Raw genomic sequence first — 15,748 nt, forward strand, 5'->3', positions numbered from 1 at the left:
CATATTATTTTATCCCATTCCGTAGTAAAAAAAAGTACCTCGAAAAAAGGAAAATAGCTCGATTAAAATTCTACAATTCGCAAACACGTCGATCCATTAACGTTCCCACAAACGTTTCGATCCTTGCTTCCACGATCTTTCTCCCCTCGGCGCAGTGTTTTTCGACGCGTGTCGCTGCCTTGGCGTGTTTCATTTACATCGCGAAAAGGAATTAACTCGTGGTCAATCCCGCGATAGACGCGCGCGTATCGATTTTTCGCCGCGGTCCGGCAAAGTGTTTAACAATTCAATCTGGTGAAACTGGAGCGAAAGATACACGGGCCGACGGTATTCTAACCGAGGCGGTGATTTACCGGCCGGTAATATAAGAGGATTGATGCTCCCTTTCGAATCACTTTCGGCTCGAACACTGGTGCGCGCGCTGCCTATCAATTATAAACGTTTGATTTTTCCGGCTCGCTCTTCAATTATCGCGGCCCGCGTCAACGTGACTGATTGCGTTTGTGCCGACAAAAAGCGTTGCGGCGAGAACGAGAATGGGGAGGGGGTTGGAGAGAAAAAGAGAAACGAAATGGAGCAACGATCGCGTCCCAATAAATATCGTAGCCGCCCGACGCCGGGGCCGCGCCCACTTCAAATACTTTAATTACTTCGCCTATAAGCCTCGTTCATCATCGTTAGCCGACGCGTTCGACCCGAAGCCATTAGTGTCGGTTACTACCCCCTTTGACCTCTCCCTCTCTCTTTCTCTCTTTTTTTTTTTCTTCTTCGATAGTCGGCCACCGAATGTAGTTCGTTTGTCTTCCGTGATCGGCGGCGGTCGTGTGCAACAAACGTTTGTGATGGGTCGGATTGATACGATGGCGAGCGATAAATCTCGTGCTCGATATAGAGGTATAAAAATTGGTCGCGATCGGCGGCCAAGTCTCGATGTATGCACTGCGAACCCGGCCGGGTCGTTTCTCTTCTCCGAGAGGAGAAAATGTGTTTAATAGAGTTGCGGGATGATTTGCAAGGTGTACGCGAGTTTTTGCGTTTTTTAGCGTCGATCGAATTTGCTCCACGATGGTTGGAAAGTTGAAGGGAAGAGCTCCACCTTGCATACAGCCCGTACAGTCATGTTTTAAAATTTTAAAAGAAGCAGGGCGACGTTTATTATTATTCGCCCGAAGAAAGAACAAAGGGGAATCGACACCCTTCGTGACTTTTTCCTCGATCCCTTCACCCTTCGTTCCTTCACCCTTCTCCCCTTTTCGTATCTTCTTTTTTTTTTTTTTTCAAGGACTCGTGAAGAGCATCGCGCCGAAGACAGACGTTAATAACGGGACGCCTTTGCCCCTCGACCCGTGTCGCGATGTAGACACTCGGTTCACGCGACTTGGAAGATAAAATTGGAAGAGAAGCGACGGAGGGGGTGGATGATAATAACGAGCGGGGCTCGTTCGTTTCTGCTCCTTTTCCCACCAGTGTTTACGTGGCTTTTCTCTTTTTTTTTGTTTTGTCTGCTGTAGGTACGGGATCAGAGTGGATCCGTGGCAATGGTTTCTGTTTCTAAGCGGCACGTACGAAGGTGGCGAGGAGCATCCCTCGATTCTGCTCATCATATGTAAGTTCTTTCACGTTTAATCGTTTATTATTTTTTTCTTTTTTTCTTTCCTTCAAACGTGGAATTACAGGGGAATCGAAATCAAATATTGCGATTCATCTATTTAAAAAAAAAAAAAAAGAGAGAAAAAGAAAAAAATTAGTAGAAATCGCTATACGAATTCGACAACGTTCCTCATAATTCCCCCTCCCCCCCTTCCCCTCCTTTCGTATTTTATCCAAACGACAAACGCGTGACTTTCCTCGAGAATGCGAGGATGGAGGCGTATTACGGTAAAAGTGAGCCGTCGTAAAAAGGTAATATGTGCGAGGAACGCGGGCAAAAACTGCTAATTTAAATGTAAAAGTAATTAGCGTGTGACTCGTTGTTGGACATTCCAGTGGTAACGCGCCGTCCCGTGAACGCGTACGATTCGCTCGCTAATAATTTCAAGGATATCTCGCCCCCATAATTCTCCAAGCCGTGTTCCAACGCGTTTATTGTAACCTTGTCGGCATTTTCGAGAACTGGAGAAGGATCGTGGAGGATTCGTTCGATACGTGGAGGTGATGAATTCGAATTTATCGCAAAGAACGGTTTAAAACGACGTTTAAACCTGGAAATTTAGCGCGGCAAAGTGGCGGTACGCGTAAATTTCGTCGCTCTACCGCCGCCTTTGGAAATTGCTCCCTCTACGCGTTGTTCTTTTACCGGTGCACTCGGTTATCCGCGTTTTCATTTGGAGCCACGACATTTGGTCGGTGCGCCGGATTCATTCACGGAGTCGTGAATGTTTGGTTTCCGCCTTTCGCCCGCCCCGTGAAAAATCGAGTTGGCTCGATTCGTACGTCCGTGTGGGAAAATTTTCACGAGATGCGGCGTTAAGGATTTTTCGACGAGTTTTCCAAATATATCTTTAATTAAAAAATCGTTGAACGGTCTATCGACAGAAGATTCTATTCGCAAGAAGATAGTTTGAAAGATAGTTTTTTTGAAAGATTACGCGAAACAGATATATTGAAATAAACATCGGATTTTTCATCTAAAATCAGAGATTAGTCAATAATTTCCATCTCTAATAATAATTGATCCAAAGAAAATTGTGTTTTACATTCGAAAAGTTTGTATCTTCTCGCCGTGACAAACAAATATCGATAAAAATCCTCCGAGCGATTTCACTTCTTCGAACTTCTCTCCCTCGCTTCGATACAATTTATTGACAACCTGTGCATCGTTGTTAATTTTCTGGACGCAGCCGGCCGTGCGGAATTTGCACTCGCTCGATTAACGGGTATACAAGGTTTCGAATATTCGACCGGTTAGAGTCGAGTGGAGGGGGATCTAACACAACACAACAAGTAGCGGCCGAGCGAATGACCCAGTAAAACCGTCCCCCAGTAAGTTGCGCCAATTTGCCGATACTCGCCAACTCTCAAGCCTAATTATCCTTGCGATTAACCAGCCAAATTAATTTCTCTCCGGCAGAGAAACTTTCCCTGCTGCTTCCCAAGAACCTGATTCGACGGACGGAGTCAGGCCTCTCGATGCTTTCGCCAATCTGCTTCCCCGTGAATTATCCGCGTTTAAACTCTCGTTCCTCCGTGGATGCGAATTTGTACGTGTCACGTGGCGCAGGCTTGAAGAGGCTGCAAAATAACAACAGAGGAGGGGGCGGAGAGGAGGTGGCTCGCATTATTTACACACGAGGGAGGGCAATGCACATAGGGAAGTGGTATGGTTAATAGCTCTCATATTTTAGAATATTCGTTGCGTGCCACCCCTTCTTTCCTTAACCGCTCCTCCCCTCCACCTTCCTCCCCCTTCTTTCTTCTTTTCGTAGCTCGCCCCGGCTCCGCTCGAGCGAGTACACACCCCCTCGACCGTGTTCCTTTCTATTCCTCCCTTAGCCGTAGATAGGTCTCGCGTAATAATTTTCACGGCTGCTCGGCCTGGCGAGATTGCTTTTTAAACGGCGTCCCGCCAGAAATTCTCTTCCTTCGCGGCTCGCTCTTTCGCGATTAGGGAATTAATTATTCCGCGGACGTCACGAAGCGCGAATTATACCGTTTAAATGGCTGACCTCCCGGTGATTTATTCCCGGATTGCTCGCGTTGATTAGCCCTCCTTCTTCACACGCTTCTCCGTTTTTTTTTTCTAACCCCCCCTCCTCTTCCGCTTTTAATTAATCTTCTCGAAGTTGAGACTTCGGAGACGAAGAAGCTGACAGTTTTACGAGGGAGGGAGAGTGATCGCGAGATGAATTTCCAGTATTCGGTGCTGTACTGTGTTTGCCACTCGATCTCGCCTCGTCTCGTCTCGTCTCGTCTCTCCTTCCGTTTTCACCCTGTTGAATAGTTTTCGTCGATCCGCCGTATCCGATAAAGCAGAGGCGAAACGTTAATTGCACGCTTTAGCAGCCAAGCGGCCGATAAAGTTTCAGCGGGGCGAATCGATGTCGAGCGGACATCGAGGAGGAGGGGGAGGATGCGTTATGCGAGGTTATTTCGTTAAAATTTCCAACCGGTTGTGCTAAATCTGTTTTTCTTCTCTGGCGGAGGTTCACCGGTCGTGCAAACAACCGCGGACATTGTACCGCGTATTGTTTCTATTTTTCGAGAAATTCGAGACCATCCCCGGTGTCGGGGGGGAGGGGGGGGGGGGGAAACGAAACACAGACCTTGCATTAAGGATATAATTGAATTCCGTTGAAAAAACCCAACTGCGATAAAACTGTCCACGTTCGTACGTTACTTCCCTCGGACTCGCATATTCCGCCCTCGAAGAAGCTGCGCAACTTTAACTCGTTGGAACGAGAATGTGGTGGAGAAAGGAGATAGAGAGAAAGAGGGGGAAAAAAAGGAAAGAAGAGACGAGAGAGAGAGAGAGAATAGACGCACTTTCGCGACCTTCCACCTCCTCGCGTTTCTTTCGAAGGAAACGCTTCGGCCACCCACGCTGGAGAGTCCGTTTTGATGGTTTTACTAAAGTTTCGGAACGCCAAGTTTCGCGAGAAACTTTAGCGAGTTGACTATAATTCAATGCTCTCGAGTGACGTAACGAGTCGCTCGTAAGTGCAGATATGAGAGGGTGTAACAAGCAGACCGGCTATGATCACGCTTACGAATCTTTGTTGCATCAACTGTACAGAGAGTGAACCGTTTAAAATCGAGGTCTCGTTCGAGAAAATATTCGAAGATAAAAACACCTTCCGTATTATCCGTGTAACGAATTTCGTTAATTTCGGGAGAGGTTGCTAACATCTTGGAAAAGGATATCGTATAAAGAAAGAGAACAAGTTCGAGATCGAGGTAAACAGAGCCTGGGAAAAATACCGAGTTTTCCTTTCTTTTTTCCTTTCTTTTTTTTTTTTTTTTATACGCGAGAGCCTGATCTTGCCGTTTCTTTCGTCCGAAGCTTTAAATCAATCCGTCTTAAGTAAACTCCAATCAATTCCTTAAACGTTTCGAGATTCTTGCATACACCCCGCTATTCTTATCCCCGATTCTCGCTAATGGATAAAACATTTCCAAGGAGCGGAAGAGTTTTCGGATTAAACAAAAATCAAGTGGGGAAAATCGTTTCGCGATTTAAATTAAGCTGGAAATGACGGGGGTAAAGCCGGAACAAAGACAAATTGATATATGAAATCGATAATTCTTCCAGCATTCGGATCCACGTTTTTCGTTCCGACGCGAATACGTCGACTGTGACCCGGATCCGGTTATCGGAGTTCGCGGTACCGTGCCGCGAAAAATCCAAGTAATTATCACGCGGTATCAGCCACTCGAAGCAGATTCTTTTTTTTTTTTTTTTCGCCACAACCCTCGGAGAAGGATTAACGCCATCGATGCCCTCGCATCCCGGCCCATTGAAATTTATCTCCGGTCGGTCGGTCGGTCGGTGGCCTGATAAAAATTCATCGGGTTGAAAACGGCGTTGGGAACGTCGTTGGTCGATCTAAAGTTTGAAAAGCCCCCGCCCTCCCTCCCTAAAAAGCCGCCATTCGGAGAAATAATTCGGCACATTTTTTTTTTCCCCCCTCCTTCGTTAACGATCGTCGTCGTTACGAACGACGATGGCCTCTATGAAACAATCGGTCGATCCGGCGAAAAGTTCGACTCTATTCCGCGCGATGTACCGATGGAGGGAATCGCTTTCAAATCGAATTACTGGTCGGCTAACTTTCCTCGTCGATGTAGCTACGCGGAAAGGAAAGTCGGCGAGGCTTGGTCCGAGGATGTCTGGAGGGTAGAAGAAGAAGAAGACGAAGAAGAGGAGAGAAAAACAGCTGGCAGGTATCACTGGTTGTTCTTGGTGGAGAGGGATGGTTAAACTTCTTCCAACGTCGCGTAATTGACGTGGAATGGAAAAATTTTTTCGACCTCGGTTAATTCGAAGAAAAAGGGCAGTGATGAAATTCCATATCCGAGGAGGGGGATAAAGATAAGAAGAAAGAGCGATGGCGAATCTACCACGGATTGATTTTATTTCTTCTTGACTCGGGGGGCTGGGGCATGGTCAATTCCAACCGTGTGTGTGTGTCACGTATACATCGTGCTCGTGCTCGCAACGGCGTGAAAATCGACGTGGAAACAGATTTTCACGCGATACCGGGGAAATTCATGGAGAGCCCGGCTCGGTCGTGTTAGAGGAGGCGAGATATGGAAACGGTAGAGACGCGGTGCGAATCCACGTATGAATTACTTAATCCACTGCCTATACATGGCTCAGGGTATAATAATCGAATTAAATGCGAGATTGCGCTTGCGAAAAGGCTTTCACGCATCCACCGTCCGTATCTATCGTGGTCGATGTAGCCGGCTTAAATTCCAGGCATATCGGGAACACTTGTCGACTTTGCATTACGCCGGTTTCCCTTTCCTTTCGTCCTGGATCGAAATGCAATTAGTTACATTTCATTTACTGTAACTTAATTTTATTTATATATACGTATTGCGCAAGAGAGATGTTTTTAATTTTGCACCAAGTTTGAAACGAATACGCGTTTACATTTAACGTGTAACGTGTTTGTTTAAAAAAAGAAAGAAAAAAAAAGAGAGAAGGCTCAAAGGATATAGAAACAGAATGGAGCTTTGATTCTGCAAAGTTTTTTCGCGGTATTTTTCACGCCCGGTTAGTTAAACAAATTTCTATCTTTTTTTGTTCAAAATGTATTTCGGATCCGAAATATTCAGTGATCCGAAAGGCAGAATTCGGATAAAGAGAACGAATAGGAACACCTTTTTTTTTTTTTTTTTTTTTTTTCAATATTCGATATCTCTTTTGTTCAACATCTCGGAGCAACAATCTCTCAAATCAACAACACTTTGCCGACACTTAATACCGGCCTGTCAAAAATTTCCATCGATATACCACCGCATTCATTAACTCGTTTTTACGTGTTAATCCCGCGCGGCTGCCGCAAAAATTACAGGGTAAATTGAAAAACACGGTTGGTAAAACAACGTTGTTGAACAATGATTACATCGCCGCTTCTATTTACATAATTTGCCTGCAAACAGGCAAACGCGTGGGACCAAAATTTTACACTTCCCTCCCGCCCCCTCCTTCCAAGTTTCCACAGAGAAATCCATGGAAAGTTTCGTGTCTGCGGGTGCATTGCGTGTCTTCAAAGCCGATCATTTCTATGGTGTTAGCATGCGTTTAATAGCGCCGTTAAACCGCGGGTATATTATACGCACGCCTTTACTCGTAATTCGTGCAATGCCGCTGCAAAGGGAAGCCTTAATTAGTACTCATAATTATTCGTAATTAGCACTCGGCGCCCCGCGGTTTAGGGCACTTGTGCGAACCTGTTCTGCTTGATGGTGACGCCGTGGATTTCCTCCCGCAATGGAGAAAAGGAAAGGAAGCGGGGGGAGAGGAGGGGGCGATGCGGGAAAGAGGGAAAAAGAAGCTACCGACTGAAAATCATTGCTTTCACTCCTCATCTCCCTCTCCCTCTCTCTCTCGAGTTCGAGCCGAGTATTTATATCTCGAGTACACCCCCTCCTCTCCCCCCTCTCCTCTATCTCGTTCTCTTTTTAATTCTCAGGCCTCTTCTTCCTCCGCTATTCTTCTTCGTATATATATATCCTTGATCCTGAACCAAGCTCGCGCCATTCGAGCGAAAGCTTTCGCGGGCTCATGCGACTCTTTAACCCTCTGCTTCTCCACCCTCGCCAACGCGGAGATTTATACGTTACAATTTAGAATCGTCGGAATATCGAGGCCTTGATACGGGTTTTGGAAAAGTAGATTCGGGAAAGCGGAAAGCTCGTACCTGCTTCGAGATCTCTGCTCACCATTATTCGATAATTCTCCGTCATTTCAAAATATATAATTAATAATTCTGACCCTTTTGAGGGGAGGGGTGGCAATTTATCACGAACCACGGAATGATAAATTGCATCCGAATTGATAGAGTCCCCCAAGAGTGCGACTTGGGCATAATTCATTCCACCGGATCCGGAGAATTAAACGGATATTATTAACGAGATTTTCGAAATTTCAGTGGACTGCGGTCGAAACTTGGCACGCGAGAATTTCGAATTATCTTATCGACCACGTCGATACGAGTCCTCCACGAATTTCAATCCACTTTTTTTCTTTTTTCTTGTTTTTATCTATCTATGTTTATATGCACCTTTGCAAATAGTTATTTTCTTTTATGCAAATCGTTCTCGCGATGTTACGTAAATTCCAATCCCCGAATTATTAAAGAAAGGAGGCATCGGCGAATGAAAATCTTTCGACTCCCTCTCTCTCTCTCTCTCTCTCTCTCCCTTTCTTTCTTTCTTTCTTTTTTATTTCACGAAAGTTTTATTAAAAACGACAGAATGTTGCCAACTCGATGTCGGGATATAATTAAAATTTGCCTGCTCGGATTTGATCTTATCCCACCGACCATCCCCTTAGTCCCGTTTCCGACAGCTGTGCTCTCGCGCCATCTCGGTCGACGGTTTTTCACGAATCCCACGCTCGTAACCAACCAAGCCGGTTGTCGTCGTTGCCCTCCTTCCAACTCCCAACCCGGACACTCGAGAAGATAGAAGAGACTTACCAAGGAAAAAGTAAAAGTCTTAATTAGCGACTGAGATCCGAGAGGTGCTCAGGAGTGGAGGTCGATTACCCTCGAGGCTCCAGACTACCACTGCTCATCTCGTCTCTGTCTTCTATCCCCACGTCGAAAGGAAAAAGATAAAGGGAGAAATTTTCGCCCGTGCTACCCGCCCCGATTAATTCTCTGAAAAATTTGATTCCGTTAATACGACGGATGACTCGTTAGAGAGCAAAATGCCGTGGCTCATTAGCAAATTTTGCGGGAGAAGAATTTCACTCGAACGATTCTTCTGCGATTCTTCGGACAACACACTTATGGATTATTATTTAGAGCGGGAAACCACGAGATCTTTGATAAAGGAGAGAGAGAGAAAAAAAGAAATATAGTGTATCGACGATTGTTGTATCGAGCGCGTAACAAAACGACGGTCATACAATGGAAAACTGTTTCTGACTGTTGTCCGCGGTTTATTTATTTATTTTTTTTTTCAACGCGATATTTAATAATGAACAATTATAAAAAAATTTATGGAAGCTAGTTATGCGATATTTGATTTACGAGCGTCGGTAATTGGCCGATATTGGGTTATTGCTTGGCGCATACACGGGGATGATTTTATTTAATCAGCCCTGGATAAAATGATACGCGGCGCTGTTCGGTTCCCTCGTGCCAATGTATTTACCGTCGGACACAATTATTCATTAAAATAACATGTCGCGCCTGTTTACGCGGGCAGATTTTTAGCAAGGTAGAAAATTTGATTTTATCTCGCGACCGTTACCCGCCATGAAAACAGAACTGTCGTTGGGCGAGGACGGGAACTGGCTCCCGCTAAATTGCACCCGTAAACACGGGGTATCGGGAAATATGTAACCAATTTCCTGTTACCTTCGCAACATTAATTCGTCTCGTCTCTGTTTTGTATCGTTTGGCATATTTCGCGCGTTTGTCGTGCAAACGTTCGGTTCCGGAGTCTTTTTTTCGTTCTTTCTTTCTCTTTTTTTTTTTTTTCTTCTTTTCCCTGAACATCGATGACGCTGCAATGAATTCGTCGAACAGATCAAAGAAAATGTAGGCGGCGCGAGCGTCGACTCAATTATGCGAAACGCGCAACGTAAATTCGATAACTACGCGTTATGCAAATTCGCGTTGAAAATTCGCGTTCGACCCCGCGTTCGTATAGTTTCGTTCCGCCAATTTACGTTATTCTTCTTTCTTTCTTTCTTTCTTCCTTTTTTTTCTTGTTCGCGTTTGTTGAAGGTTATTGCTTCCATTTAATTTCTACGAACATTTTCCCAACGTCGATATAAACTTCTTTTATATTCCCTCTTTTACCTTCAATTGTACATTCTTCCTCGAGTTCCGGTTCTCTTCTTTTATTCACACTCGCCGGCAACGAACTCGAGGCAACGAAGATGGCCGGCTGTCCGTTCGCATGGAAAAACGGTCGGTATTTCGACGGGGTTCCATTAATATCTATTAGCAACCCATACTCGACGAATTTTCTTCTTCTTCTCTCCTTTTCTCCGCGCCATCTTGCCCTTCTCCTCTAACGGGGGAGAATCAAGAAAGCAAAGAGGGTCCCATTCTGGAAGAATCGAGGGATTCGGTTGTGCCCTGAAATATGAGGAATCGTTTGTTCTCATTAACCAAGGACAGGGAGGAGGAGGAGGAGGAGGAGGAGGATCGAAATGGCGATACGTCACTGCCACACGTTCCACCGATACCTCTTCTCCGAATGATCGATACCGGATTTTAAAATCGCGACTGGTCGCGACTCCTTAAGGGGATGTTGCGATTATTCTTGCTTCGACTTGCTCTTATCGAAAAATCGGAAGAATTTGTGTTGAAATTCTCTTCCACGTAATTTCAATGTTAAATTTAAACTCGAATTCGAATGAATAATTCGCACATTTAATGATAAAAAAATAGATCGCGAATGATCGAGCAAATTTTCGATCGAAAAACATTGTAGAGAAATCTTTGAAACGTTGCATCTATTATACGTGCAAAAATATTCCTGGAACTTCTTTATTAATAATACGATAACAGACGCATTCTTTCGGTGATTATTTCAAGAGAATGAATTTAAAATATTTCATCTCGTTATTAATAATTCAATTCGATCGGGATCACTATGAAAAGCTAAAAAAGCTAAAAAAAGTGAAAATATTCGACGAATGTTCGCGAAAAGTTTCGAACGTGTTGGCAGGATAAATCTAAAAAACGCGTAATGTGGCCGCGTATTCTTTGAGGTTTTTTCTCTTTGGAAAAAAGTATATTTCGTACAAAATTACAAAAAGCTACCTCTTTCGAAATAATGGCGATTTTTTTTTTTTTTTTTTTTTTTTTTTTACGGACGAAGCACAACTCGTGACGATTTCAACGAATTTATCGAATTTATCGTTTCAAAAGAAATTTATTTCCTCGATTGTGCGTGCGGACTTTCACCCGCGTTCACCCCCTCCGATAAAATATAACACGACGAGACACGAGACTGCTATTTATTCTATTAATCGACTTTCCTATAATTAACGCAACTTTCCCCCCCCCCCCCCCCGCTTTTTTTTCACGTCTCTTTAGCTTAATGCAACGCATTTGATTCGTCGATCAAGTCTATTTGTCTTCGTTCCGCGCGGACGGGCGCACGTGCGCGTAATTCAAGCGTGGATTGAAAGCGCGTGTACGAATCGGTCTGGTACGGGCCAGAAAAATGCTGGAAACTCGTAAAACGCGTACGAATTCAAAGAGCTCGTAATTAGTCGAACTCGGGGAACACGTGTCGGTCATAGTGAAACAATCGTTACCCCCCTTTCTCTCCCTCTCTCTCTCTCTCTGTCACTTTTCCTTTTTTCCTTCTCCTCCTCCTCTCTTTTTCTTCTCCCTTCCTTTTTATTCGTATCGCTTTTGCGATACTGTCCTCGCCTCTTGAATTTCTTTTCCAAAACCGAAACGGATCGAAAGGGGGTATATCGTGGATGAATCGCGTGCGCTCGATGATAACAAACTTGGAATATCTGAACGACGAGTGACACAGTTCGAACACACGTATATACGTTGAATTAAATATCGACTGGAGGAGAAGAATCCAGTTGACCGAAATATATTTTCGCTCTCGCACGTTCCGATAAATCGAATCTCGATACGCGAATTTCTTTCCGTACGCACGAATCGAAAAGCGATTGATCCAGAAGAGTTAACGCGGCGCGATCAAGGTAACCGCGCGGTGTAAATATTTGAATGGAGCGAGCGTGTATCTATCCAGGGCCCGTTTATATCGGGAGAGATCGAGATATAGCGCGTCTCGATTGTTTGTTCAAAATAATATTTAACTCGTGGCATTGGAAACAAGTGTTAGGCGATGATACAGCGGTTTATACAGCCTGTCCGTTCTACTAATCGAACGAAATAGAGAGGGAGCGTCGAAATCGATTTCGATCTCGACGCGCAGGTGACTAATCGGAAATTGAGGGAAGTTGAGCGCCGGAGATATTACCTGTACACACCGTCATCGCTCGCGCGATACGCTCTTTCAATTTCCAAACGTCACTTCTTTGACACCGGCCTGGTGCGAATTCGATGATGGATATCGCTTTGTTAATTCGTTAAAGTAGCGAAAGGATTCACGCTTGTTTTCAATTTCGCGTCGAAAACCTGCCCCTCTAATTGTTGTTTAATTCGTTCCTAATTATCCGTTTTATCCGGGAGCACGAGCGTTCTTTTTCACGAGGCTGAAATGGAATCGATCCGACGCTTGTGTAACCATAATCATTCCATCTCTTTTTCTTTTTTCTTTTTTTCTTCTCTTTCTTTTTAACGATTTGATATCGTATGGTACGTAATTATGGAACGAAACGATTGGTTTACTGGTTGGTACAGCCGGTATAATCAGCGTCGACGAAGCCGATACAAAGAATCACAATACGCTTTTATCATAATTAAAACGTCGGGAGGATTTAATTCACTCGTTGATATTATTCCGACGCGGTTGCGCAAGGGCCGCATTTTCATTTTACAAAACGATTGCCGTGTTTTAAAGCCCCTGACCCAGGGCTGGTGGAAATCTTCAATTTTCCAAGTGTGCCTATCGCGCGGTTGCATCTCTTAAAGTTATTTAACTTTCGCCATATTTTATCCGGCCGGGACGATACTTCGAACAATATGAGGACGGAACGAAATCGTCGTACGTACCTGCGCTATCACGCTCGTCCAAAGCCGAATCCTTGCATAATCTGCCAAAGTGTTTTTGGCTCGGTTCTAGTTCGGATTACGGAACCTGGATAGAGAAACGAAGATAAAATTCAGTATTTTATCTCCAATTGATGTTCGTCACGTTTTCGAAATCGTGTCGAACTCGAGAAGTTTTTAGCGAGTCGAGACTTAAAATATCTTTTCGTTGTTTTCGATTTTCCATTGGCTTCGATCGATACAAAAGGTAGATAGATATTAATTACGGTTTACCGTAAGTAAAATTCTGTTTTTCTTTTATTTCCTCTTCTTTTTTTTTTTTTTTTCTTCTCTTGTTTACGACATAAAAAGCTTATGTCGCGATAAAAGTGAGATTGCAGAGTGAAAAGAGAGGCGAGGAATAATAAAAGTAAGCGAAGTAAGAGCAAAGAGTGAAAGAAAAGGTTAGAAATTTAGAAGGGAATTATGCATAAGAGTGTTCTTTTATAAGAGCGGTGAATAGAAAGAAGCGTCTAAAAGATCAGTAGTCACGGCTCATTACTGGCCAGACAACCGTGGCGCAACAGTATCCTGCATAATCGTCCACGTATCCACTTTTTATTCCTCTTAAATTTGATTCACACTGATTCCTTGCAAAAGTGTCTGCAAAATTTAAATTCCGTCGTACATTTTAAAAATGTATGAAATACATATTTTTAAATTCATTCCAAACGATCACTTTTAAAATATTTATATAATTGTAAATTGCCATTCATGAATTATCAATTCTTACATTTATATTTTCACATAAATATTAATTTGCTCAATTTGAATTTTCGAATTGTATTTGCCCATTTAAAATATCTTTAAACTTTAACTTTTTTTCTTTTACATCTTTCAACGCAAAACGCGTTTTTATTTATTTATTTTTTTTTTTATTTTTTTTTAGAATTTTCTTCAAAATTCTGAATTTTCTCTATTATTTGTCTATTATCCAAACCTGAAAAATTCAAGACTTATGCGCTCTTTGTTATTTTGTACAAACGCAGGACGAGTTCGATCGAGTTTCCGTTTTGTAACCAGTGCTATTTTAGCTGATTTATCGGCGAGTTCCTTTCGTCGCTGTTAGCTCGATATCGGTTTTCCTCTATCTTTTTTTTTTTTTCCTCCCTCTCCCTCCCCCCTCGCTACACGTATCCGCCTATACGTGTGCGCTCTGTTATCCCTTCCAACTATTCCAACGGGATTCTCGATCACCAGCAACGTTTATCCTCAATGCTCAACCTTCGCCTCGCGCGCCACTGTTTTCTCCTGTCATCCCTCTCTCCACCTCCTCCTCCTCCTCCACCTCCTCCTCCTCCATCTATCCATCTCCCTTTCCCTCCCTCCCTCCCCACCCCCTCCTCTCGATTGCCTGCAGAACGTCACATCGTGTGACAGACCCTCGTCACTTGCTGTCTGCAGCCAATTGCAGAGGGGGGCCCGGGTTACCGCCCCTTTTCAAAGTTTCTCGTTCCGAAAAACGTTTGGACAACGAACGGTTCGAACTCGGATTGTCCGGAATTTCGTTTCGTTCGTTCACTTCGCCCGCGTTGGGAATCATTGAATTACTCGTTTCCATGTTTCTTTTATTTTTATCTCTATTTTTTTTTCCCCCCCTCTTTCTCTGCCTGTTACAGATTCCACGGTGCCCATAGGCCTCTGCCTGCTGATCGAGAAGGGTCTGTCGTTGGTGAGTAACCCTTTTAATATCGCCGTGAACCCGAGCCACCTTTTTTCTTTTTTTTTCTTTTTTTTTTTTTTGAAACGAACCGCCGCAAATGTATTCCCCGTGCTAATACGAGCGACACAGGATGCGCGGGAATATTAAAAAACTTTCTCCCCGCGCGCGCGCGCGCGCGCGTGTGTTTGAGCGTTCCACGGAAATTTGTACATTTTTTTTTCTTCTTCTTCTTTCTTTTTTTTTTTTTTTTACACGACAGCGCAAAAAAAAAAAGTAAATCGGACGGGGATAGTGTTGAAAAGAGGGTGACGGACGCGCGGAGAGAGGATTGTTTAAGAGAGAAACGCACACGAAAGTTGGAAAAATATTTTTCGCCCGCTTTGCGGCTGCTTTTTTCGCCCCCCCCTCCCCTCCCCTCTCCCTCTTCTGCTCCTGTTCCGGCAAGAAGCATGTTGCTAAACTAAACTAATAATAATATCTCGAGCATATGGCGTCGCTGCCGGAAACTTTACACGTTCGTGTAAAGCAAAAAATGGCAGGCGAGATCCGTGGTTGAGATCGTTGCATTTTTCTCGTCCATCGAGTGTCCGGCCATGTTGTCCCCGATTCGTGCGCATTCTTTTACCGTTAAACCGTCCTGTCCTATCCGTTCCCTTCGAATCCATCCGGAAGAAGGAATATTATCCGTTTACTTATTTTCGCAAATACGGAAATCGCAATCGTTTCAACCGTTTCCATCCGCGACACGAATCGCGTTTCGAGAAGGGAGAGGCAGAGTTTCGATCGATAATCACCGCGATAATCTCACGGTAGAGATCTTAATTTCTAATTTCCATTGTTCTTTCGGGGAAATCGTCACGGAACACGGGACTCGAAAAGTCGTAAAGTCGACACGGACGCGGCTATTCACGTTTTGGAAATTAAATTTTTTCGTTTATAGTTTCGTAGACAGCACGAAGGCAATTTCCTGGTCAGTAATTTTGAAACTTTATGAGTTTACGACTTGAGCCAGGACCATTTCCAAGGAATATACGGAGTTTCTGTACGTGTCGTGTAATGAGTCTGCTATGAACTGGTAATTCTACCAGTTTCAACCGGATATAATTTCTCGCCAATTAAATCGTCGATAAAAAGAAATCATCTCGATCATCAGAGCGTTTTCTTCGTATTGAAATATTTCGCGCAGCTGTCTCGGCTGCGTTTATTTATC

The 15,748-nt window shown here is 43.9% G+C and overlaps 1 protein-coding gene across 3 annotated transcripts in view; it reads left to right on the top strand.

The window, feature by feature from the left end:
* The window catches only part of mdy (diacylglycerol O-acyltransferase), a 92,185-nt gene that overhangs the window by 17,487 nt on the left and 58,950 nt on the right, over positions 1 to 15,748 (top strand). For all 3 annotated transcript variants that reach the window (XM_086914399.1, XM_086914400.1, XM_086914401.1), the window contains exons 3-4: positions 1,512 to 1,606; positions 14,495 to 14,547. In XM_086914399.1, coding sequence (XP_086770525.1) covers positions 1,512 to 1,606; positions 14,495 to 14,547 — 148 coding nt within the window. The remainder of the gene's footprint in view (positions 1 to 1,511; positions 1,607 to 14,494; positions 14,548 to 15,748) is intronic.

The sequence above is a fragment of the Apis florea genome, unplaced genomic scaffold, assembly GCF_048593485.1.
Source record: "Apis florea isolate Af1SG1 unplaced genomic scaffold, ASM4859348v1 contig_3587_pilon, whole genome shotgun sequence".
Classification (NCBI taxonomy): domain Eukaryota; kingdom Metazoa; phylum Arthropoda; class Insecta; order Hymenoptera; family Apidae; genus Apis; species Apis florea.